The 26,301-nt window shown below is 46.1% G+C and overlaps 1 protein-coding gene across 4 annotated transcripts in view; it reads right to left on the reverse strand.

Annotated features, from left to right (window-relative positions):
• Ppara (peroxisome proliferator activated receptor alpha) overlaps window positions 1-26,301 on the reverse strand; it is a 61,284-nt gene that overhangs the window by 9,351 nt on the left and 25,632 nt on the right. For 3 of the 4 annotated variants that reach the window (XM_040752670.1, XM_013110988.3, XM_040752671.1), the window contains exons 3-6: window positions 9,783-10,029; window positions 6,132-6,292; window positions 4,268-4,406; window positions 2,839-3,041 (exon numbers count right to left, since the gene is read on the reverse strand). In XM_040752670.1, coding sequence (XP_040608604.1) covers window positions 2,839-3,041; window positions 4,268-4,406; window positions 6,132-6,292; window positions 9,783-9,990 — 711 coding nt within the window. In that variant the 5' untranslated portion in view covers window positions 9,991-10,029. 4 annotated transcript variants of the gene reach the window in all.

Genomic DNA, 26,301 nt, shown 5'->3' on the forward strand with positions numbered 1-26,301 from the left:
GGGTCCAGAAGGAAACCAATGGTCTCATCTGTCCACCCAGTCCTTCCCTCAGCTAAACTCACCTTCCCCTATAGTTGCCTTCAGACCGAAGCAAAATCCTGCCTCCAGGTCCCCATGCCTTGACTAGTTCTAGGATGGCTCTGGGCCTCCACTTCTTCTGATGGGTCTTTTACAAGAAGGAACCTGACTTCTCTTTTTAGAAAACTAGAGACTGCTCAACCACACCAGCAGACAAGCTGTCCTGCTCCCCAATATGGTGTGTGGAGTCTGGGACCACTCCTGCCTGTGTCGGCCTACACAACAACAAAACTGCTGTGCACTGTTTGTGAGAATGTCCAATCTCCCCACCTGACTAGTCCACGTTCATAACATCCATGCACTTTAAACTGTTTGCCAGCCGAAACCCTGTTTGTGCCTCACTGATGTTCTGCTGGGGCCTTGCTGGGGCTGTCATCCTAGCCCAGAATCTGATTGTCACTGAGTATTGTGCCATGGGACACAGGTCAAGCCAAGTGCACCAGGGCTACAGCCTGATACCCTAAAGGGACTCCCACCTTTAAAGGTGATTGCCTTCTAAACGTCATAAAACCCTGGGGCTAGAAAGATAGCTCAGAGGTTAAGAGTGCTCGCTGCCCTTGAAGACTTGGGGTTCAGTTCTTAGCACCCACACAGTGGTTCACAACCAACCTGTAACTCTAGTTCCAGAAGATCCAATGACTTCCGTGGGCTTCTTCATACATGTACACGGCACACAGACACACACTGAAGCGCGCGCACACACACACACACACACACACAAAATCTTGTAAAACACACATCCCACAGTCTCTTGATGCCACTGCGGCAACAAGACCAGAGTTCCACAGAGGTGCTAGGACAGTAAAGCTGGTGGCAGGCTCTTTGCCACCTGAACATTTCCCAGGCTGGGCACAGATGGAAGAGGGAAGATGGGGTCTCACACTGGACCAGCAAGTTCTGGGAAGCTGGCCAGCACCCTGGGCAGGAAGAGAAGGCCCAGCCTCTGAAATGGTGTGAGACCTGGAGGCGGGAGGTGCCTCCGTCTGACAGTGTGGTCAAAAGCAGTTAGACACTGCTTCTAAAGCTGGTCCCTGCATAGAGGCTTGTGGCTGAAGCAGGCAGTTAGCTGCCACAAGCCGTTAATTTGGGTGTGTGTGTATAACGTGTGATACAGGTGTGTGTGTGTACATGTTTGTATGCTGCATTGGTGCATGAGGGTGGAGGTGACGGCCAAAGGTGAACACTGGTTGTCTTCCTCAGCCAGTCTCTTCTCACTAAACCTGGAGCTCACTGATGTAGCTCAGTCCGCTGTCCAGGAAGCTCCAGGATCCTCGTGTCTGCCTCTGCGGTGCTGGGATTACAGATATGCACGACCACATCTGGCTTTTTATGTACGAGCTGGGGATCCAAAACCAGGTCCCGAGGCACTGCACTCTCTGAGCCAGTTCCCAAACCCCTGTCTTTCTAATGTAGCAGCCCCCAGCCCTGACCCTTAATCTATGATTCATTTCCACATTGAGACAGGACAGTGGGACCCTCCTAGGAACCCTATGGATCCTGGTGAAGAAAAAAAGAGGCAACTCAGTAGGGATCAAATCAGTATTCAAGCAGAGTGTTTGGGTATGAATAAAGTTGACTCTTAAGTTTGCTCTAAATATCAAAGTTTGAGGGAGAAATAGAAGGGCTGAATGGAAATTCTGATTTCCCTCATTGGGGTCATCATCACAGAATGCAAACTGTGATCCAGAAAGGTTCTAATTCAGGGGTTCTCAACCTGCGGGTCGTGACCCCTTCAGGGTCGCATGTTAGATCTCCTGCATATCAAATATTTACATTACAATTCGTAGCATCAAAATAATTTTATGGTTCAGGGTCAGCACAACATGAAGAACTGTATTAAAGGGTCACAGCATTAGAAAGGTTGACAACCATTGCCCTAATTGGAAAGGGCCTCTGGGGCCACCCGGTGTGGAATTTGCTGGAGCCCTCTAAAATGTCTCAGCTCATTTCCATGGAGAATTCACCGAAGAATTAAAAGACTCAGTAAAAGAGAGGTTGGGCTTGTTCATTGAAGTATGTAGCTTGTGAAATCCTTCATTTTCCTGTGACTAAAATTCTAGCTTGTAATTCCCAATGAGGAAGGCTCCAAGCTATTCATTAGCACACATTAAACCTGTCGTACCAGGTACGCAGGAAAAAGGCAAGAGTCCTTGTGTGCCAAGTGAGGGCTGGTCCCTCTATGGAAATGGCTCTTGACACCCTTCTGCAGTGCACACAGGCTTATCGATCTGTGGGAACAGTGCATGAGCCAGGCAAGTGTTCGAGGAGTGGCAGACACAGGGGCGAGCTGAAATATACAAGGTGTGTCCTGTCAACAAAGGACCCTTCCCAAGATCTGAGTCATCACAGTGAAGGAAAAGCAAGAAAGTGACAAGGCAGGCAGGTGCAGCTTTAGCAGAAAGAACGAGAGTGTTTTGAGTAGGGAAGGAATAGGTTTCATGTCTAGCCTTAAAATCGGGATTAAAACACACTTAAGAAACACCCCGATACTAGGTAAGGTATTAACTAGATTATTTTTGGCATATCAGTTACACAGCCTGTATAATGCCTCGGTTGCTAGGAGCTGAGGCGAGCCCAGGCAGGAAAGCAGCTGCTGGTGTCAAGCTACATATTAGAGCCTCGGAATGACCCCGTGTATTTCCATGCCCCTTCCTTGGACTTTGGGGTAAATTCTATCTTCTACATTGGACAATGCTCAGTCATTCCCTGCGACTCCAGCTGATGTGTCACTAAGGTACCAAGGGCAGCAGGAGCACCTACCGGGTTATTGCTGGTCTTTCCTGCCAGGATGACCCGGGCCTTGACCTTATTCATGTTGAAGTTCTTCAGGTAGGCCTCGTGGATTCTCTTGGCCAGAGATTTGAGGTCGGCAGTTTCCGAATCTTCCAGATCGTGTTCACACGTGAGAATCTCTGCTTTCAGTTTTGCTTTCTCAGATCTTGGCATGCGTCCAAAACGAATCGCTGGAGTCGGGGTGGGGATGGGACAAGGGGAGAGGTAGAACTGATCAAGACTCTTGATGACCAAGGCCAAGGTGAAAGGCAGAATGGGAAGCTCACACCAAGAATGGCGAGTTAAACCCATTCCTTATTATGACTGAACTTTCTGCTAGGCAGACTGAAAAACAACCATACAGCTTAACAGTGGGGTGTCTTACTGTCCTCAGGTAGGCAGGCCATTGGCCAAGGTGAAGGGGATGAAAGTGAACTATTACCTACCTACCATCTATCATCTGACTATCAATCATCTGTTCAATTATACATCATCTATCAATCATCTGCCTATTAATAATCTATCTATATAACTATCTATGTACTTGTCTATCATCTATCATCTATCTACCAATCTATCCTCTTTTATCTATCTGTCTGTCTGTCTGTCTGTCTATCTGTCTATCTATCTATCCTCTTTTCTCTCTCTCTCTATCTATCTATTCATCCATCTATCTATCTCTATATTCTTTCTGAGACAGGGTCTCATATAGTTCCTCATGCTGGCCTCCAATTAACTATATAACTGACAGTGATCTTGAATTCCTGAGATTCTTGCCTCCACCCCTCAAGTGCTCAGATTATAAGCCATGTCTACATGGTCCTGGGAATCCAGTGCCTCATGCATGCCAAAGCACTCTACCAGCTGAGGTACATCTCCAGCTCTACTTTGTAGTTTTTGAGACAGGGCTTTTCTATATAGCCCATGCTGGCCATGAAGTTACAAAACTCTTCTTGCCTCAGCCTTCTGAGTGCTGGAATTATAGGCATGTACCACTATGTCTGTGATCTCAGTACTCCTTGGAGGCAGAGGCAGGTGGATCTCTGTGAGTTCAAGACAAGCCTGCTTTATACAGAGATTTCCATACCAGTCAAGGCTGGGTAGTGAGACGCCCCCCACCTCAAAAATAAATAAATAGATAGATTGGTTTACATCCACTGGGAACCATTCTAAATTAGATTACAGTACAATGTTTGAGCCAACACACATTTAACAGAAGTGATGTGACATCTTGCCACTCCAGTGACCCCCCAAGTTGACAGGAAAGTCTTACCACAATATTTTCAAGTGCTCTGCCAAATACCAGCTGCTGTAGATATTTACATGTTACAGCACACCCCTTCAAAATATAGCCATTCTTAGCAGGGGGATAAACGTAGGCTCTGACTGACACAGTGTACCCAGCAGCCTTACCTACCATTGTGTGACATCCCAACAGACAGGCATTTGTGGAAGCGGCAGTATTGGCATTTATTCCTGTTCTTTTTCTGAATCTTACAGCTTCGATCACATTTGTCATACGCCAGCTTTAGCCGAATAGTTCGCCGAAAGAAACCCTGTGCCATCAATACAAAATTTACTTAAAGATCGTGGACTCTGGGTAAGTCACCCAACTGGTGTCCCTGAGCTTTCTTGTGCATTTGATTGGTTTGTTTTGAGACAGGATCTCACGTAGCGCAGCCTGCTAAGGAGCTTGCTCTGTGGCCAAGGACAACCTTGAACTGTTGGTCTTTCTGCTTCCACCTCCCAAGTGCTGGGACCGCATGGATGAGCACCGTCATGCCTGGCTTTATGGGGTGCTGGGGATCCAACCCAGTGTCCGGTGCATGCTAGGCAAGTATTCTGCCAGCTGAGCTACACCCTAGCCTCACTGTCTCTTTCCAAAGAAACTACGCATTGAAGCTTTAGAAAGTCTTGTGTCACTGGGGCAAATAGAAAATGGGAATCTCACTGCATTAGAAATGGAAAATCATGTGCTAAGGCAGAGTTCAAAGAGATCTTAGAAAGACCCTACCTGACGGGGGAAGAGGGAATGGTAGTTTCTTGGGTCACAAAACCAACTCCCAAAGAGCAGACATTATAGCAAGAGAGAACCAGCTATATAAGGGCAGCACTCTTGCTTCATAGCAACATCGAGGCTTTGCCCATAAAGAAAACATCTTGGACCCATAAAAGCCAAGACTAAACAAATGGGACTGGACATGACCTTGACAGAAAGCTCTGTTGCAAGTCAAGCTTTTAAAGGGATGCAGATGCAAGACTCAGGAAGGGATTTCCTTTGGCTTTTGGTCCTTTGCTTTTGAGCAACCCCTCCATTTGTTGCCTGACACTGTGGACTTTCGTGACCATGCAGAAGGGACCAGGCCTTCATTGGAGATCAAAGGATTGGAAGGGGTCAGCTCCTCATCTGGGCATGTGAGGCAGAATGGCAGAAGGATGGAAAGGAAGGGTGAGAAGCAAGGACTGTGACTGCCAGGGACCAGCAGACCCTGGACCTGGGTTCACTGTTCCCAGGCACCAGATCTTTAAGACCAGGTCCACCTGAAGACAGGTGCCAGTGCTTCAAGAATGATGTACAGGAAGGTCTGCGATATTCCCTCAGAGCCTGGATACTTCCAGAAGGTACTAGGAATGGAGCCTTTGGATTTTAAGCAAATGTGCATCTCTCCATTTTCCATATATGGTATCTATTAAGTGATAAACTTGAGAATGTACATGCAGCAGGAGGAGATTCGCTTCAGGTATGTGAGGCCTGAGTCATGCCTGTCTAGAGGTCTAGTTGACTCTCAAGAAGATAGAGATACTCAGGAGGGTGCGGTGGCTAGAAGGACAGGAGTGTGTGACAGAAGCCACCAGTGGGAGTAAATTACAATAGCAGGGGAGCTAGAGACTGTGGCCTCTGAGCAAGGGGCAGGGGCCATCTGACAGACAGCCCCTTGCTCAATGCCCTAGCTGGCCTCTGGAGAGGTCCTGAGGTAGCAGGTAAACACACTCCCCTGCATGGTCACCTCTGCTCTATGTGGCTTCTGGGGTGGTCCCGAGGTGAAGTATGTAGTCTACACTTTGTGTCACAGGGAGAGTCATTTATATAGCAACTGTGTTTGTTTCAAAGGATGCACTCCTCTGGAGTATTTACAAAGTACAGCAAAGCAACCTGCCCTCGATTCTCAAAGGAGGTCAGTTCTCTGCCTTCAGGAGGCCTCAGAGTGGTGGACATCTTGCGCAGGAGAAAAGTCATTGAGCCACGTGGCCACCTCGCCCTCCACCCAGGACCCCTGTACCTTGCAACCTTCACATGCATGGACTCCGTAGTGGTAGCCTGAGGCCTTGTCCCCACATATTCGACACTCAATGTTCAGCGCACTGCCAGGGGACTCGTCTGTGCTGGCGGGGATCACGGGGCAGCTGACTGATGAGGGGCTGGACGCTGGAGACAGAGTGTCTACAAGGAAGAGCACAGCACATGAAACTTGAGGTGCTACCACCTGTATCAGGACCAGAGCCCTGGGAAGGTGACTTGGCATAGTAGGGGGACCTGGGCTGTGGGCAGGTGCCCCTCTTGAATGAGCTCTGCCCTGGCTACACTCTGCCCACAGTTACCATGGTGCCACCATTCTTGAAGCTCATGCGCACTAGCCTGCCTCCTAACTTGTACCCTCCCTCCAGCTCTTCGGAGGCCATGTTATGAGACCTCCACGTGAGCCCTCGCCTCCCATGCCACATGCTCAGTATAGAGCTGGCTTTGTTGTCAGTGTTATTCAGTGGCACCAGAATACGGCCTGATGATCCATACGGGTCAGGTGGTGACACATGTTTCTCACCCTAAAATTCAGAAGCAAAGGCAAGAGGATTTTGAGTCCAACGCCAGCTTGGGCCACACAGTGAAACAGAGACAGAAGAGGGAAGAGAAATGTGGAGAGGAGGGGAAGTGAAAGAGAACCGCGTGAGCTGAGACGGGGAAAAGAAGGGCGCTGAGAATAAGGCAGAGAAAGAGAAAGAGCAGAGCAATGAAAAGACAAATCAGAACCTAGGAAAATACTCCCGAAGACCCACTCCATCAAAGTCTTGCATTCAAACGATACAAAGAAGTCCTAAGACTGAACAATAGAAAACAACACATAGAAAAAGCATCAACACACCTGAACGAACACTTCACCCGGAAGGACAGACAGAAGGGGTGTGAACTTATGGAAACAGGCCCAGTATCACTGCCATTAGCGGACTGTGAGTTAAAACCATGGTGACTATCACTGCACACCCATTAAGCTAACTTCTTCAAAACGGCAGGGTTGTGGCGTGACCACTGTCACCCATGTCCAGTGCACATGGAGAAAGAAAGGGACAGTCACTTTTTAAAGCAAAATGGTTGTAGGTGACAAAAATCGCCTCTCTGGTTACTTACCCAACTGACTTGGGAACAGGTCCACACAAAAACCATGTATGTATGATGTGTACTCATGTATGTATTGAGTGTCAGCCATCACCTTCTGCCTTGTTTGCGACAGGGCCTCTTTTCTGTTGTTCACCTCTTTGTACACCAGTGTAGCTGGCTTGTGTACTTCTGGGGAAAGCCCTTGTCTCTGTCCACCTTTTCCCCATGTAGTACTAGGACTGTGGACCCAGGCTATTGCATTTGGTTTCTTTTGTTTCAAACACACGTTTTTAGGTTTTGAACTCAGATCCTCATGCTTATATGGCAAGCACTTTTACCTACAGAACCATCTCCCAGTTCCAGGAGCTTCGGACTTAATTGCCAAGTCGCCAAGAATAATGTGTGAGAGTTTGAGGCCAGACTGAACTATACAGTGAGTTCCAGGCCAGCCTGAGCTACAGGTAAGACCCGAGGACATACATTCCTGTTGTCACCCTGCACAGTGGATGCTCCCAACTGTGTGGGGCATCAGGCGCAGTACTCAGAGGGTACTTACTGCTTTGGCAGAGAGGAAATCACTTGTCAGAGTAGAAGCTATATGGTTCCATCTAACAAAGCTAGAAACAAGACCCGAAAGGATCAAACATTTCACAGTCACTTAACTGCATCTCTGTACAAAGCCTGAGCATGCTTAGTGGAATGCAAACTCTACCACACAACAGAGCTCGCAGTGTGTGCTACTCAATTAAAAAATTACAAGGCATACAAGCAGAAATCTTGGCTCATGATGAGAAGAGAAATGAATGAAAGAAACCAAGAAGTGACAGAGATGATAGAATTTGCAGCCAAGGCATTAAAAAGTTATTCTTACCATATCCTAAAAAGCAAGATAGAAGACTGGAAATGAGGGTGTAACAAGTGCTGGCTATGAAAACTACAATATCTAGTGTGCACAATAAATCAGCTAGATTAAGCACTGCCAAAGAAAAGGTTGGCAAATTGGAAAACACAGCAATGGAAACTATCCACAGTAAAACACACACTCACACACACACACACACACACACACACACACACACACACACACACACCTGACCAGGTGATTCTAAATCACATACAAAGTGCAAAGACCTAGGCTATCCCAAGGAATATAACCAGAGAACTTATCTGGGGGACACCAGGGCTATTGCACACGGATCTGCTGTGGACAGTTGCTGTTCAGACATCTGCATTTTTCTCTCGGGTAAATATGTAGGAGTGGAAGGAAGGGCTGGAGCATGAAGCAGATGTTTGTGTGAGTTTTCCGCAAATGCCATCACCATGGGATTGGTACTCAATGACAGAAACAGATGGAGCTGAGCGAAAGCCTAGATAGAGACCTCCAGTGTCCACTGATTTTAGAGACACAAAGACAATGGGGGTGGTCTTGTCAGTGAGCTGTGCCTGGACAACCACAAATGAAAGAGAGAGGGAGAAGGAAACATTGATTTGTATGCAAAAACTAGATCAAAGAATACTGGGCTTCAATGTAAAATGTACAACTTCTCAAAGACATTCAAGCAAAGGTCTCTTAAACATGACACAAAAAGCATGGTCTACCAAAGAAAGGGCACTAATAAGCTGGACTTCGTCAATTAGGAACTGGCTTTTATTGAATGACACTGCTAATGAAAAAGACAAACTACAGACGGGGAGGGAGCATTTGTAGACCATGTATCTGATGAAGTCCTTGTATCCACAACACATACAGAAGTTTCTATCATCAGTGGTAAGAAAACACACAACCCAAGTAAAAAGTGGGTAAATGATTTCAACAGAAGCTTAACCAAAAAACAAAAACAAACAAACAAAAAAAGTTATAAGGCAAATTATCACACAAAAAGATTCAGCATCAGAGACGTGCAAACTAAAATTACCCCACAGAGCACCATGGTTCACCCACAAGAATGGCTACGGTGTCAAAGACTGGTCATACCTTCAGTGGGTGAGCTTGTGAGGAGCTGAACACCCACACTGAAGGTGGGGACAGCACTTTGGAAAGGGGTTTGGCATTTCCTGAAAACTCACACAAGCACCTGCCCCCCACTAGCCCACTGCTAGATGTCTGGACAAAGCCTTGCATGTAACTATTCATAGTGGTTCTATACGTGAAAGCTGGGAAGTGTCCACATCTCCAGTGTTCACCAGGATGGGAGCAGAAACAATGGTATGTCAGGCAGTGCACAGCATTGGGGAAGTTCAGATACACCACCATGCAGGGGCATCAGAAACGGATCCCAAGGAGCGTAGAAGCCTGTCTAGAAAGAACCAGGCCGTTTGGAGAAAGTTCCAGGAAACACAAACAAGCCTACAATGTTAGAAAGCATATCATGTGGTAAGGAGGAAGGCGTCGCAGGGGCACACGCTGACTTTGACGGATGTGGTCATTATTTTGATTGTAATGATGATGGCTTCAGAGAGAGAGAGACAGACAAGAGACAGATATATTTTTTCTTTAAAGTCTTATATTCTCTGAGGAAAATACACATCTAGGAAGATCTTTCTAGAAAGCAGCACTTACCTGTGATGACAGAGCCCTCGGAGCCTGGACAGCTTCCTAAGTACTGGTAGTCCGTGAAACTAAAGCTTCCGGAACTTTCCTCCTCAAGGGACTGAGAAATATCTTGAATGTTTCCCATTTCTTGTAAGAATTCTTCCGATAAGGGACTCTCCAGGTCATCCGCCTCAAGTGGGGAGAGGGGACAGATGGGACTCTCTGTGTCCACCATGTTGACTGGAAGTGGCCACGCAGGCCACAGAGCGCCAATCTGTGGGACGAAAATGGCCAGAAGAGCGTTCACTTCCTGCTCTGAAATGAAAACACTACTTATCCTAAGTTCAAGTCTCAAAAGTGGCAGCATTGACTCTCCACTCCTGACTTTTGGAAGCACAGTAGTAAAATTCTCTAAACAGGGTATGGGAAGATGGCTTGGCGGTTGTTGCTTTTGCAGGGGTTCAATTCCCACCACCCACATGCAGCTCACAACCATCTGCAAACTCTGGTTCTAGGGACCTCTGACATCGGGCACGTGTTTGGTGCACATATATAGATCCAGGCTAAATTCTCCAATAAACATGTACGTCAACAACAAACACAGAAGGAGCCGATTGCATGTGAGTTCAGCTTCCCAGCAGTGGACAAAAACACAGCCCATGTCCCTGGAACACGCCTTCCAATGGGGACACGGGTGGGAGCCAACCGAACGGGGTGTCTGGTGGGGGTACGAGGACTCAGCAAGAGCAGATGGAGAACAGATGCCTCACATGGGGGAGCCCCAGAAGGACAGGCTGCTCTGGAGAAGAATGTTCCAGCAAAAAGAACAGCACGTGCTGGCACACGTCAGCACGTTCTAAGGTCGGCAGGGAAGCCATGGGGCTTGGCTGAGGCGCCCCAGGAGGGAAGGCAGGAGCAGTCAGCAGGAGTGTTGTGTGGTATTCATTCTCTGGTTTTCTTCTGTGCACACGTGACCAGAGACAGTATTAGGAAAGTTACATAGTTACAAGTGCTTTGTGGAGTTTTAAAAATATCTACAGTAGGTAAGTCCCGAGCAGCACCAAACTCCACTTTCCCCACAAGCAAAAACCAGTGTTCACATGGGAAAGTACACTTTCTCCATAATCTTAAATGACTTCCTATGATCTCCAGGTCAAAGTCCAATCCCTCAGTACGTCAGTCCAGCCCATGGGAATATAGCACGCTAGGCCTCTTTCACCTGGGCAGCTTTTCCTGGGCTGTCCCCCTGCTGCCTTCAGTAGGCCCTGCCAGCCCACCTCCCAGAGCCCGACAGACGGGGTCACCAAGCACCCAGCTGGACTGACCAGATGACATTTAGCTTCCTGAACTCTTTTCCCATCTAGAAGTAGTCGCAGAGAAAGCCACAGCTCACATCACAGAGGAAGCCAGAGACGCTGTTTGCTAGCTGGGCCATGGGTTCCACACGGAGAAGCCCCTGTCACACGGTGGCCATGTCAGTATCTTCTAAAGAACACGTCCCAGAGCACTGAATGAACACACGTGCACTAAAATTGCCACAGTTTTTCCTTTGCCAAAGGTCAACAAACTTTCCAAGTGCAACGAGGAAGGGGTGTTCTGGCTTCCTGGAGAAATGAACAAGGGCTGTGACTACATGTTTTTGTGAACAATTCACATCTCAGGCTTGGAATCCTGACAGGCTATCATAGGTGATCACTACAGACAGGGAGAAATGGTAAAGAATGATCATCGGTCTGGGAGATAGCTTGGCTGGTAAACCACTGCCTGTGTGGGGGTGAGGCCCTTGGCTCGTTCCTCATCACTGACACACGAAGCCTGGCAGTGTGCACCTACAATCCCAGCACTTAAGAGGCCAGCTAATGCTAGCTGAATCCAACCTCCGTGAGACTCCCTCTCAAAAGATAGGGTGGAGAACAATGTCAGGAAGACAACTGATATTGACTTATACACACACACCACACACACCATACACATATCATACACACACATACATACCAATACACACACATCACACACACCATATACATACATACCACACACACCATACATATATCATACACACACCACACACACACATACACCATACACATATCATACACACACACATACACACCATATATACATACACACCACGTACACATACCACATATGATACACACACCATATACATACACATACCACATACACACACACCACACACACCACATACATGCACCATACACACATCATACATACACACACACCACACACACACACACACCCCACACACCACATCAAACAAACATCATACACACACACACACACACACACACCCCACACACCCCTTTGTAGGATAAAGACAGCCTTCTATTTCCTGTTTGTGTATGCTATGCCGCAAATCTATGCCCACTTTTTTATTTGGAGGGGCAGTGCTGCGGATGGAACCCAGGGCCTTGTGCACACTCCACCACCACTGAGCTGTCAATCAACACACTTTCTTCTGCACTGCATTGAAAGGACTAGATAGCGGAAGAAGTTATTTTTCCCCATGAACAAAAAGTTCAAAAGCCGCAATCATGAGATCACACATAAAGTTCATCCCCATAAAAAGGTCAGAGTGGGACAAAGTCTGTGCTAAGGAAGAACGGTGTTTTCTCCTTTTTCTGTCCCTGCCATCAACAGCAGGGACAAACCAGGAGCATTGGGCTAAGGCCACGAGCTGGTTTCCTTGTCATGACCTTCAGGGAGCGCCAGTGTTTGGGGATCATGTCATTTGTCTCTTCGGTTGCTTTTGAAGGGTAACTGGCTTTACCTAGAGAAACATTGGTCTTGCCGTTCATGAGACAGATGGGATAATACCTCCTCACGAGCAGGGAGATCCTGATGTGAACTCTGGCCGCTGGGCCTGGCACCACACAGAACACATCGGTTCTTCTTGATTCCAACCAGGGCAGATAAGAGCCTTTCCCTTTCAATGAGTCCCCCAGATAGATAACAGAGGTCACATGGGCACACCCCAACATGCTCACCCCGAGGTTCCCGGCATGCCCTGGCATCACTGTAGACTGTTAGGAGAAAAAACATCCGGGGCAGTCCTACCACTGTGTCCCACACCCACAGTTCACTGCCATTGACGGTTCACTGAGAAGAGCAGCCGGGCCAGCCAGTGACTGTGCCCTGTGCCCCAGACGTCCCAGAAGAATGAGAAACAATCACCCCACCTCAACAGTGCCCACATGGCTCAGGGCTAGTAATTGAATTAAATGACAAAAATATTCCACTGACATTAGGAGGTTGACTATTTGAAAACTCTAGAACATTCAATAAAAAGGAAATGAAAGAGATATCCAGTTTCATGTTGGGACAGGACAAAGCACATGAGAATTTGGGTATTGCCCACTGACACACTTTTGATGCCAAAGTATCTTGCATATTGCCACTCTAGGATGTTTAGGCTAACACAGCCTGCTAATCACACAATGAGCACTTCCTGTGTGAAGCCTCTGAGGTCCGCCACACCAGGGCCCTAATTCTAATATGCCCTGTTTACATGTGGTTGTGTAATTAACTTCTCATGTCTGTCTCTCCTACTAGATTGTATGTCTTGATAAAGCAAGGGGTATATTTGCCTGATTTTTGCATGCTTCCATCCAAAGCAATCTCTCCCATGGAGCAGGTGCTCAAAAACCATTTCTATCACTTGGCACAGAACACTGCTGTTACCTGTGCCAGGTGGGGCTCTGTGAGACGAACAGCTACTACAGGTGTCACTCAGAAAGTGCACGCAACATCCAAAGACATCATCTGTGCAGCAAACATGGAGAACAGAAGCCAAGGGGAATTCTGCACTGGATATGTGACAAGCAGTTTTCAGAGTGAAGTATAATTACAGGGACTGAAAACATTTACGAGAAGGGAAAATGAAAAGAGAAATCTCAGCAGAATAATGTGCAGAGAGGTTCCCAGTCATAAAGCAAGAGCTGTGGGGAACAGGGATGCGGAGCATTAACCCTTCAGGTGAAAGCAAAGGACTTGGCCAGGCTGGTTCAGCAATCTGGCTTTGGGGTGATAAACAGCACCCAGCAGACAGTGAACGTGAAGAGGCAAAGGAGTGGGAGCCTAGCCATTCTGATTTTCCCCTTGGAACCACAAATGGCGAACTCTGGATATGTTCTGTGACAAAGTGTGCCAAGGGAGAGTCCAGAAGTTCACTCACCAGCAAAGGAGCCGGGTGTGGTGAAGCACACCTTTAATCTCACAGCTCGGAAGGCAGAGGCAGGTGGATCTCTGTGGGTTTGAAGCCAGCCTGGTCTACATAGTGAGTTCCAGGACAGCCAGAGTTGCATGGTGAGACACTGTCTCAAAACAAGCAAACAAACACAAAAAATAAAACAAACCTTCTCAAACTAGCAAAGTGACATTCACATGGAATCCTGACTACTTGGAAGGCTGAGACAGGAGGATTGTGAGTTCCAGGCCACATAGAAAGACCCTGTGAAGGAAGGAAGGGGAAAAGGAAGGAGAGAGGGATGAAGGAGGAAGAGAATGAAATGATTTCATCCTTTGGATGGAATAAAAGGCTGGGACTAGGATGCGGATCAGTGTGGCCTAGCTTGGCACAACATCCCAGAACTATACAAAGAAAGAAAGAAAAGAACATCATAAGAAAAGAGACCATAGGAAAATCACTCTGGGCTTCCAGGGGCACCCGCTGCCCCTGACTCATCATCAAACCTATGTATTATTAGCAGAGGCTTCTTGGACTGACAAGTCACTTCCTAAATAGCTTCTAGAATTGCTAATTAAACAGCAGGGAGCAAGACACTGTCTCAGCTACTGAAACAGTTTGATGCCCTCTATGAACAAACGAACCTGGATCGTAACATTTGTCACAAAAGCATCCAGACAGCCACAGACTCTGGCTTCCCCACTACTCCTTCTCTGTTTGTTCCCTAGTTTACTGTATCATAGGACACCCTCAGCTCATTGCCTCCCTGTGCTCAACACTACAAACCTAGAGAAACCGGTTTAACCCTTCCCCTCCTAGAGGAAGCACGGTTAGGCTGAAGGGAGTGGTTGAAAGGCCAAAGAGGAAGTCTTATCAGAGGACCATTGATGCCTCAGGCAGCTCCCAGGTGGAGTTTTTTCCTCACCACGTCTAGTCCACAAGCTAGTCATACTCTGTGGATTCCTTTTACATAATATAGGCATATTTACAAGTCTTTGGGTTCAGTTTGCTGAGCAAAGGCCTTTAAATAACATTTCAGAATAAACAAACAAAAGGCCACAGAAGCCCTCTGTGTACCTTCACCTATGACCCAGGGGCTCAACAGAATAGGTTAATCATTACCAACCATCCAGAGATCAACCCATCAATAGTCAGTGTAGACAATGCCCACAAAACATACGGGAAACCCGAGGCCAAGGTTAGCACGTAGCAATGGTAAAGAAACATAGGGCGTGTTTTAACAAATCAAGTCCAACACAGTCCCAGTCATTTCCTCACCGCCTAGCTCTTGCCCAATGGTGCTGAAGGCATAACTCGAAACCCCGTGATCTCAAGTAACGGTTGCCATGAGTAATAGGACAGCAAGCCCAATGTGGCACAAGACAAAGCCTTCACAGTCTTTCTTTGACAACATAAGATGAATGTTCCCAGATGATTCTATGGTCCGCAGTACAGGATGGGGTTTATTACTTCCAATTGAAATCCAATGTGCCTTTTTAATTTTCTGAAAAAGAATTTTTGGATGCAATGTTAGCTTTGTGAATAATGATGTCAAAATAATGAAAGAAAAGCTACAAGCTTGAACACGTTCTGTGTCTGATGCAATCATAGGTGCAAGCCCAGAAGTTTGTCCTAAGAACCAAAAGTCAACTAACATGGCATTTGTATTTGTCACTCAGAAGCTTTGATCCTGTACAGATAGAGCAGACAGCCATGGGGACAATGCTGTGATGTTTTGTAGCCAGGTGACAGAAGCCAGGGATCGATAACCCTGCCACGTGTAAAGTGGACTGTGCGGCAGAGCAGTGCCAGCACTCCAGAATGAGGAAAGGTCGCAGGCAGTTGGCACAGAAAACGGATCAGTAGATCAGTGAAGACTCTGAAGGTGGATTCTGCTTCTAGACTTAGCCTGATGATCCCTTTGAGAAGAGTAAACATAATTTATGAATTCCACAAGACACATACAAATATCCACTGAAGCTAATGCTCATGCTCAACACTAGAAACCAGAGTCTTGAAGGAACCCATGAGCCAGGGCTCTGAAATGAGGAGTGGGGATTAGGGTCCCCACTAGGAGGGACAATGGAAAAATTATTACTAAGCAACCCATTGTGTCAGGCCCTCAATAAAAATGACTTTAGTTTTCCCAGTACACAGATGGGGTAGGAGTTATGGGTCCCACTCACAGGACAGAAGAAGGGTCAGGGAGCAAAGTCATTTACCCAACGAGTCCATAAGAGGCACACAGCAGCAAACGGTTGGAGATGCAAGGGGCAGTGTGTGAACCATGGCAGATCAGAGATCAAGGACACCAGACATGAAGCCTAAAAGATGACCAGAAGTTCAACAGAAAGGGGCAAAGGGCATCTCACAAAAAAGGGAGCAGTGCACCTACTAGAATGACCCAAGACATTACTGAAAATATAACCAATGAAGGCCAGATAAGCTATGCCAAAAGTTGCATCAGCTACGTGTGACCATGTAACAAAGAGCTCTAAACATAATAGCTTCCAAGCACAACTACTTTGTTCCCAATTCTGAGTCAGTAAATAGAGCTGGACTCAGGAAGGCAGGTTTCCTGCTGGTCAGAAAGGCTCTGTCATTGAGCCATAGCTCTTGGGAGTCTCACAGCTGGTTGGTTCAACATAGCCTTCAGCGCATGCCCAGCGATTGGTTCTAGCTTCTGATTGGTCCCTTCCCATCAGGTCTTCTACATTCCCTGGGGCTGGGAGCTGCTGGGCTTCCTCAGAGGGCTGCACCATCTCAAGAGAGTGAGGCCAACTCCCTGCTAAACTGTGTGGCATCTCTCCAGTCATGTTCTGTGTTTCAGATCAAGTTACAAGGCCAACTGCAAGGTGGAGAAATAAACTCTACCTTGGGACGGAAGAAGCCATTTCTTCTACCGCCTCATCTCTACACCCCACCTTTTAGCCATGATTTCCTCCCTGCCTCGAGGGTCTTCCCCAAGCATAGCATCTGCCAAGGCAGGACCCAGCCTTATTGAAACTACAACACAGTATGTTCTTTCATGAAACATGTCTAGACACACTGAACTGATAGAGGGAAAGGAGGTGTATATTGGAATCTACAGGAGACCAAGATCAAACATGAGGCACAGAAGCACTTGAGGAGGCTGGTGGCATGCATCCCGTGGAGGTGAGGCTGTGAGGGCAGTCCCATGGTACATGTTCACAGAGTAGGGTACAATGCACACTGTGGAGGAAAATTAAAAACCTTTTGCTTGTGTCCAGGGGTCAATGCCGTGGGAAACCAACTTTTCTCAAGACCAAACTAACTGACTGTTTAGACCAGTGGTTCTCAACCTTCCTGATGCTGGGACCCTTTAATATGCTGTGGTAAGACAGAACCATAAAATTTTTCATTGCTACTTCATAGCTGTAATTTTTGACTATTGTGAATTGTAAATATCTGATATGCAGGATATGTGATGTGTGACCCCTATGAAAGGGTTGTTTGATCCCCCTCCTGAGGTCGTGGCCCACAGGTTGAGAACTATTGATACAGAAAGACAATCACTTTGGGGAATAGTCCTAGATTCTAAATGGCTACTTTAACTCTGTGGCTTCTGGAAGTGGACGGAAAGATGGGTCTACTTTTAACACACCTCTCTGAACTTTCGCCTTCAGTTGTTTTACACCAAGCCAGCGGGACTGTAGTTTGCTGAGGCGGATATGCTCTGAAGGTACAGGAGGAGAGGCCCACAGTTGAATTCTTAGGTGAAACTCCCAGGTCTATGCAGACACCAGGAAGGCTCTGGAAGTGGCAGCCCAGAGATACCCATTCAGGACAAAAGCCTGCTGGGTAATAACATCTTTCTCGAAAACCTAACAGCAGGCTTGGGAGACAAAGGCTGGGAGCTGCTCACTGAGGGCGGAGTGCTGAGTCAGGGGGCCACATATGAAGAAAGAGAAAAGCACTGGGGGAGCACAGCGGGTCAAGTGTTTGGCGTGCAAGCATGAGGACCTGTGTTTGAGTCCCCAGAACCCATGTGAAAAGCATCATGGCGGCAAGTGTCTGTACCTTCAGTGCTGGGAGCAGAGATGACAGGATCCCAGAGGCTGGCTAGCCAGCCAGTCTAGCTGTTCCTCAGTGAGTGCTGGGTTCAGCAAGAGACTGTCTCAAAAATTAAGGCAGAGAGCAGCCAAGAAAGAAAATAGAGGATGAACCAGTAGGTAAAACCCACTGACAGAAGGGTGCTGGAGATGGAGCAGAGGGAAATCCTCCCCATGCATTCAAGAAAATCCCTCAGAAAGGAAAGCCATGAACGGCATCCACATAGAATGAGGGCAGATACACAGTAAGGTCAGTTGCTGGAAAGTTCCAGAGAACACTGGTAACCAAGTGATGTTCTCCAGAAGGCAGAAGAGGCAGATGACATCACTTGCATGACATCATCACTTGCAAGGGGTCAAGTGTGAGAAAGCTTTTAAGTTTCTCAACAGCAGCCATTGAAAGGGGAAAGAAAGGAGTTGATACCATCAAAATGCTGAAGGGAAATAATTTCTGGCCAGTGACCACAAGTTCAGAAAGCCATCCACAGGGTGCGAGGGGTGCAGAGCTCCTGCTCACTCTGGTCACTATCTCTCCAAGGTTCCAGAATGCCTTCTTCACCAATCCTTGGTACCCACCTCTTTTTGGCGAATACTGTTTTCATGGATGGGACTTAACAGCACCCTTTTCTAGATCTCCAGCTTGCAGTGGAGTGCAAATTCCTGCATCTCCTCTGTCCGATACATTTTTTATAGCCTTATGGACTTTTACGCCCATCATTGAGGAAGCAGTCATCATTGAGTGTCTCTCAGTCAGACACAACACTGCTATAAATTGGTGGTGACGATGATGGTGGCAGCACTAACACTCCTGAGTTCTTATCATGAGCCACGCATTGAGTCCTAAGTACCTAACATCTGAGATACCAGCTCCTGTCCTCCTTGCTCGGCCCCGCGAGATAGGCGCTGTTATCACATTCACTTTATAGATAAGGAAACTAAAGTACAGAGAGTCTCGGTCACAACCCACTAACTGTAGTAAACCAGGGCTGCTGACCTCTGTTTCTCATTCCCCACCACGATTCCCAGCCAGTGCTTACATTTCCTTTCCTGGTTTCTACATTCCAAGAACACAGAGGCTGGGGAGACAGTTCCGCTAGTAAATGCTGGCCTTGCAAGCACGAGAAACTGAGTTTGATCCCCAGAAACCACTTAAAGAGCGCTGTGTGGTGGCATGTGCTTGCAGTCCCAGCTCTGGGGATGTAGACAGTTGGATCCCTGGGGCTGGCTAGCTTAGCCAAGTTGGAGACCCCCAAAGCCAGTGAGAGAACATGTCTCAAAAACAAGGTGAAGAACAACCCAGGAATGACACCTGAGGGTGGCCCCTGGCATCCATATCCACTCCTGTGCATATGTGTGTGCATACACACGCACAATGCACACACCACAGTTCATGCTCCATTGAGTAGTATAGCGCTCTCTCTCTCTCTCTCTCTCTCTCTCTCTCTTTCTGTGTGTGTGTGTGTGTGTGTGTGTGTGTGTGTGTGTGTGTGTGTACTGGGGGAAATAGGGTCTCACTATGAAGCCATGGCTAGCCTGGAACTTGCCATGTAGACCAGGCTGGCCTCGAACTCACAGAGGTCCACTTGCCCTGCCTCCTGAGTACTGGGATTGCAGGTGTGTGCCACCACACAGGGATGAGTGGTATAATTCTGCGTTGGCATCCTTGATAGACTTTGGTGAAGACTGTGGGGTCACTTGCTCTGGAAGGCTCATGCTGCTGACTGCTGTGTGGTTACACATCTATTCGTCTACTTACTCAGCAGATGGAGCCATCGTAGGTGTCACTATCTAGGGCAACTTGAGTCTGGGCCTCAGGTGACCCTCAGCCAAGGCCTCAGCTCTAGACCATATTGATGTCCCAACCATTCTTCCTTTTCACTTAAAAAGCAGCTTCAGGGACTGGAGAGATGGGTCAGTGCTTAAGAGCATGCACGGCCCCCGAGTTTTGGTCCCAGCATCCTTCTCAGACAGATCACAACTTCCTGTAACTCAGCAGCTCCAGGGCAGCTTACACCGCTGGCTTCCTTGGGCAACTGCATTCACAAGCCCATACATATATACAGACATACACACGTACACACGATCAAAACTAAAAAATAAATCTGACACATAGGTAGCATGCAAAGGTAAGAGGCTACGATGCCACACACACCTATGACAATCCTGTCACCAAGCTCACACCCTCACGCCATCCCTACCTGCCAGTATCTGCTGCTACAGGACTGTGCACAAAGAAATCATGCTGGATATGGTTTGGCTATCCATTCACCTGCTGGCAGACATTTGAGCAGTTTCCATGGTTTTGTTACTACAAACAAAGCAGCGAGAGGCATTTGGGAGCCAGGTATACATGGACACATGTGAATTTCTTTTTTCTTGACTGAAAAATCCAGGGCTGAGAATGCTGGATGGTGGTATGTATTTGCTCAATGTTTTTTAAAAAAAGATTTATTTATGTATTTATGTGTATGCATGAGTACCCGCATTCATGTATGTGCATTGTGTACTAGCCTGGTGCCTATGGAGGCTGGAAGAGGATATCCAATCTCTTGGACCTGGATTTACATGCAGTTGTGATCTGCACTACAGGCGCTGGGAACTGAACCCAAGTCCTCTGCAAGAGCAGACAGTGCTTTGCTGCGTCATCTCTCCAGACCCTTATTAAGCTTCTAAAGAAACCACTAACTGGTTTTCTAAAGTGTTTGCATTGTTTTCCCTTCCCACCAGCAATGCATGCGAGACCTGGTTTGGTGCTTGGTGTGGTTGGCTCTCTGAATCTGGACTCTCTACAGGCATGCAGATTTAGGTCCCAGGTGACTGTTCTGATGACTACAGATGTTGATTTTTTTTCCCTCACAGATCATTTACTACACATATATCTTCTTTGGTGTACTGTCATTCAAATTCTTTGCCAGCTTTGAAGCTTAGCTCTTCGTTCTCCAGGTGATTTTGAGAGTTCTTTTTGTATAATGGATATACTCCTACTCCAAGCTTTGTGTAGGATCCCGCCTACTCCACAACTTGTGTCTATATTCTCCTAGTACTATCTTTTGAAGAATGATTCTTGGTTTTGTTTTTTGTTTATTTATTTTATGGATGAGGTAGATACTTTCCTCCCATGATTTCTTCTAAAGTTCGACTGACTTAGACTTTGTATTTGAATTCCTATCTATTTTTGGGTACTTTTGGTTATCTGATGTGAGGTGTAGACTGATGGTCATGTGCACAGTAACCAAGAACACAAGCTTGGGACTGTGTGTTAAAACGAGTTCCCTTTATCTTTGTCAAGAAACAGTTTTTAAAAATTATAAACAGAAGAGTTTTTTAAAGGCTTTTTCCTGGGGCTATTGAGATGATCATAACGGTATCCTGCATCCTGTTGATATGGTGATTCATATTTTGTTTTTTTTTAAGTTGTCAAGCCATCCCTGCATTCCTGAGACAAACTCCACCAGCTATCATGTTCATTTTTTAGAGACTCTTGAATTCTACATCCTAAAATTTTTAGTAGAATTTTTGCTTCTATGTTCACTGGGGACACTGATCTTTAGTTTTATTTGCTTGTAATTCTTTGTCTAGTTTTATTATCAGATTAAAGCTGAACTCACAGAATGAATGGGGAACTGTTTCTACCTCTTTGATTTTCTAAAAGAATGTGTAGAGCCAGCTTTATTTCTTCCTGAGATACTTGGTCAAACCCTCTGGTGGAGTCATTTGCTCTTGAAATTCTCTGGGAGAAGGCTTTTGGCGAAAATCTTTATTTAATAGACGTAGGACTAGTTTCGTGATGTATTTCTTCTGGAAATGGGTTTTGAAAGGCCATACAGTTCAAGTAATTTGTCCTTTTCATCTGTGCTGCCAAATTTATTGATGTAAATGTGTCCCCAATACTCCTTTATTGCCTATTTATGTCTGTAGAACTTGTAATGTCTCCACACATGCCAGATGTAGGTAACTTGTTCCCCGCAAGCCCCAACCCTCAGGCTCTAGAGGTTTCTCAATTTTATTTGCCTTCTCAAAGAATAAACTTAGTTATTGATTGATTTGTCTCCCTCTCTCCACCTGCTATTCTAACAATTCCTTTTCCACTGCTTTACATTAGAGTTAATTTGTTGAATCCTTTTCTAGTTTCTTTAAAATTTTATTATTATTTTGTGTGTTTGTGCATGTGTTTGTGCAAATGAGTGTGTACACTGAGGCCAGAGGTTGACGTCAGGTAGCTTCCTTGCTATTTTTTTTAACAAATATTTTTTAACTACTTGAGAATTTCATATGCTGTATTTTGATCATATCCACCCTAACTTCTCCATTTAACTCCTCCCAAATCTAACCCCATCTCATTATCCCTTTAACCTTACCCCTACCCCCCACCAATTCAACAATCCATTAACTCCAGTTTGTGTTGTCCATATACTCCTGCGTGTGTGGCCATCTACCAGAGCATGGTCAACCTACCAGGGGCCACTTTAAGGAAATTGACTCCCACTCTCCTAAAAGCCATTGACTGTCTTTATCTCATCCTTGCTGGAATGATGACCTGCTTGATCTGCACGGGCAAGCACAGCCTCTGTGAGTTCATGAGTACAGTGGTCCTGTCATGCCCAAAGACACTGGCTCCAGCCCTCCCCAAACACTGGCCTTACAAACTTCCAGTCACCACCTCCTCCTTCACCGTGGTCCTTGAGCCAACTTGTACTTTGAGACCGGGTCTCTCACTGGATCTAGAGCTCACTGATTGGCTAGACAGAGTGACTAACATGTACTTTACCAACTGAGCCATTATTCCCAGACTTTTATTCTAGTTTAAGGTCACTTATTCGAGTTCTAATCTAAGGTTTTAGTGCTACAAATGTCCACACAAGCTGTGGCAGCATCCCACAAGCTTTTAACACGTTGTTTTATGTTTTCATCTGATCCAAACACTTCATACTTTCCTTTGGTATTTCCTAATTGGTTTAGTTTGTCATTTAGTTTCCAAATGTTTGATGATTTTCCAGTCATTTTTTATGTGACTTATTTCTAATTTAATTCCATGATGGCTAGAGAACTTACTTTATATGACTTGAATATCTTCAAATTTATTGAGAGTTGTTGCATAATCAAAACATAGTTTGTATTAGTGAATTAGGCAATGTAACAAGTACTGTATGTCCTGCTGTTGGTAGGGAAGTATTTTATATAAATGTCAGTTAGAACAAGTTGGGCAATGTTGTTCAATGCACTTTATCTTTGCTGGTGTCTGTATCTGTCTTATGCATTTGATTATTATTGTGCACTTAGATATTTCTCCTGACAGTGATATCATTCTTTGCTTTGTATGATTTGTTTTGTTTTGTCTGTTTGTTTGTTTGTTTTTTTGAGACAGGGTTTCTCTGTGTAGTCCTAGCTGTCCTGGATCTCACTCTGTAGACCAGTCAGGCTTCAAACTCATAGAGATCTGCCTGCCTCTGCCTCTGCCTCCCGAGTGCTGTGATTAAAGGTGCCACTTCCTGGCATGCTTTGTGTGTTTTAAAGCTTCATTATTAGATGAAAAAAGCTTTTAGGATTATTAACTCTTCCCAATAAGTCAACTCTATTATTTCCTTAAACCCCCCCCCTCGTCTGTCCTAGTTGCCTTATTTGTCTACTTGACACAGACAGAGCCACCTGAGAAGGGAGTCTTAACTGTAGAATTGCCTGGATTGGATTGGCCTGTGTGTGTGTCTGGGGTGATGGTGTCTTGATTATTAATTGATGTAGTGGGACCCAGTCCACTGTGGGCAACACCATTTCCTGGGCAGGTGGTCCTAGGCTGTATAAGAGAGCTGGGTGAGCATGAGCCTGCAAGCAAGCCAGAAAGGAACGTTCCGGAACCTCCATGGCCTTTGCTTCAGTCTCCTGGAGTTCCTGCCCTGACTTCCCACGGTGATGGATTGTGACCTGGAAGTGTAAGCCAAATAAATCTTTCCTTCCCCTAAGCTGCTTTAGGTCATAGTGTTGGTCACAGCAGCAGAAATGGAATTAGAATCCTGTTCCTATTTTATTCCCCAGGGTTTCTAATTATTCACATATTAGATTCTTAAAATCATACTAGTGTGGCTGGTGCTGTTTTCATTTTTTAATGTCTTTTTCCTGTGTATTTCATTTTAAATAGCTCTTTTGACAAGGCTCAATATCACCAATTTTTCTTCTGCATGTCTAATCTGCCACCAACCCCACTCAGTAGGTTTTATATCTTAGCTCTTGCGATCTCTACTGAAGAACTTCCATTTTTTTCTATAATATCATCCATGTCTCCACTTGGCTTTCTGAATCTCTGAAATTCAGTCATAATGACTTTAATGTACTCAGTTGCTAAATATAATATCCATGACCATTTCTGCTACATTTCAAAGCACTGATTTTTATCTCCATTATAGATCCTCTCTTCCTGCATCTTCCCATGCCTAGCAACGTTCAGTTAGATGCCTGGCTTGTGATCTTTCCTTGCTTGCTGTGGTACAGCTTTGTATTCCTAGAAACATTCTTGACTTTTATTTGGGGATGCAGCTAAACTCCTTGGACAGTTCTGGTCCTTCCATATCTGGTCCTTGTGGTTTGCTAGGTAGGAGCACAGCAATGCATTGTGCCAGATAATTGCTCCCCACTACTGAGGAGGGATCTCCTGTCAGGTTCCCCCTGATTTCCAGGTTGGCAGTGGGAGGTGACACAGTTCTTGGTCCTGTGTGAGGACCAGATACCATGCCTGGCCCACTGTGAGTCCTGGACCCTGGGCCCTCTCAACTTCTCCATCGATTCCTTTTCTGGCCTCAAGCGGTTCTGCTCACAGACATGTACCCCAAAGTTCACTGACACATGTCTGGGGACCAGAGATCTTTCTTCTCTCATCACCTGCCTGAGAGCTGTGAACACTACCCCTTCAACTACCAGTTCCTCAACTTAAGGAGTTTGCAAGCTCTGCCTCAGTCTCCTCCCTGTGTGGCGGCCTGGCCATCCTCAGGTTGGCACGTCTCAGGGACTCACTATTGTCTCAGTACACCTGCATTGTACTACCTGACCCCCAGCATCTCTGAAAGCAGAGTTCAGCTTGCCTGTTTATTTTTTTTTTAATAAGCTTATCTGAACAAGGGGCCGATCATTCTAACACATATAAGTTGGTTATGATAAGGCCATTTGGTTGGGATTTCTCAGTACTTTATACATGTTTAAAAAAACTGTGTGTGTGTTTATGTGTATGTGTGAGTGTCCATGTTCATATGTGCGCATCTGGAGGTCAGAGAAGGACACTGGTGTCTCCCTCTGTCACTTACACCTTATCCTTTGAGACAGTCCCTCACGGAGCCAGAAGCTCACTGTCTGAGCTAGGCTGGCTGGCCAGCAAGCATCCAGAATCCTCCTGTCTACCCACCAACGCTGGTGTTCCCAATTCTGGTGCGCTGCTGGAGACGCAAGTGCTCTTAATCTCTCCAGCCCCTGCACCTCAGTTTGTATACAGCTCTTTAGGTTAAACTTGGTATCCTAAGAATCAAATAGATTGCTTTCTTCATACTTACTCCAAATGTTGCTTAAACTCAACAACTGGATCCATCCCCACATCTGTACTTAGATTTCATTCTGAGTCTTAGAAAATACGATACTATAAAATATCAGATAACATATCAGTGTTCATTCTTGACACAGACACATTAGGAATTCTCAGTAAAATGGGAGAAAACATTACTAGGCTATCATGGGGATTCTTTTTAAAAGTGTGATACTGTAAAGGAATTCCTCTCCCAGGAAGAAGTGATAAACAAACAGAGGGCATCCAAACACATGAAGCCAAAACTGGCAAAGCCAAAAGGAGAGCAGGACAAGTCCACAATCATGGCTGAAGACTCCAGCATCTTCCTCTTAGGGACCAATAAAGTTAGCAGGGCAGAAGAAAGTCAGCTTGGTTATGGAAGACCTGGGGAGCATGATTAATCAACTGATTCTAATCAAAACAAGCAGAGCACGCCACCTGTGGTTGCCCAGTAGCTCAATGGCCTGTGTCCCTCCAACAGCTCACATGTGGAAATGCTCACCCTCAAGGAAATGCGTCCTTTGGGAGGTGTTCAGATCAAGAGGGTGGATGGGAATAGAGCACTTAAGGTGAGCCCAGTAAGTCACCTCTTTTCTCTACCAGGTAAAGACTAAACAAAGAGATGTCTCTGCAACAGGAAACAGCTCATCGGCCTGGGATCCCTGAGTTCCAGCCTCTGAAAAATAAACTTACACTATTTATATATGACTCAGCTAATGATAA

Source organism: Mesocricetus auratus, unplaced genomic scaffold, assembly GCF_017639785.1.
Source record: "Mesocricetus auratus isolate SY011 unplaced genomic scaffold, BCM_Maur_2.0 Super-Scaffold_100010, whole genome shotgun sequence".
NCBI lineage: Eukaryota > Metazoa > Chordata > Mammalia > Rodentia > Cricetidae > Mesocricetus > Mesocricetus auratus.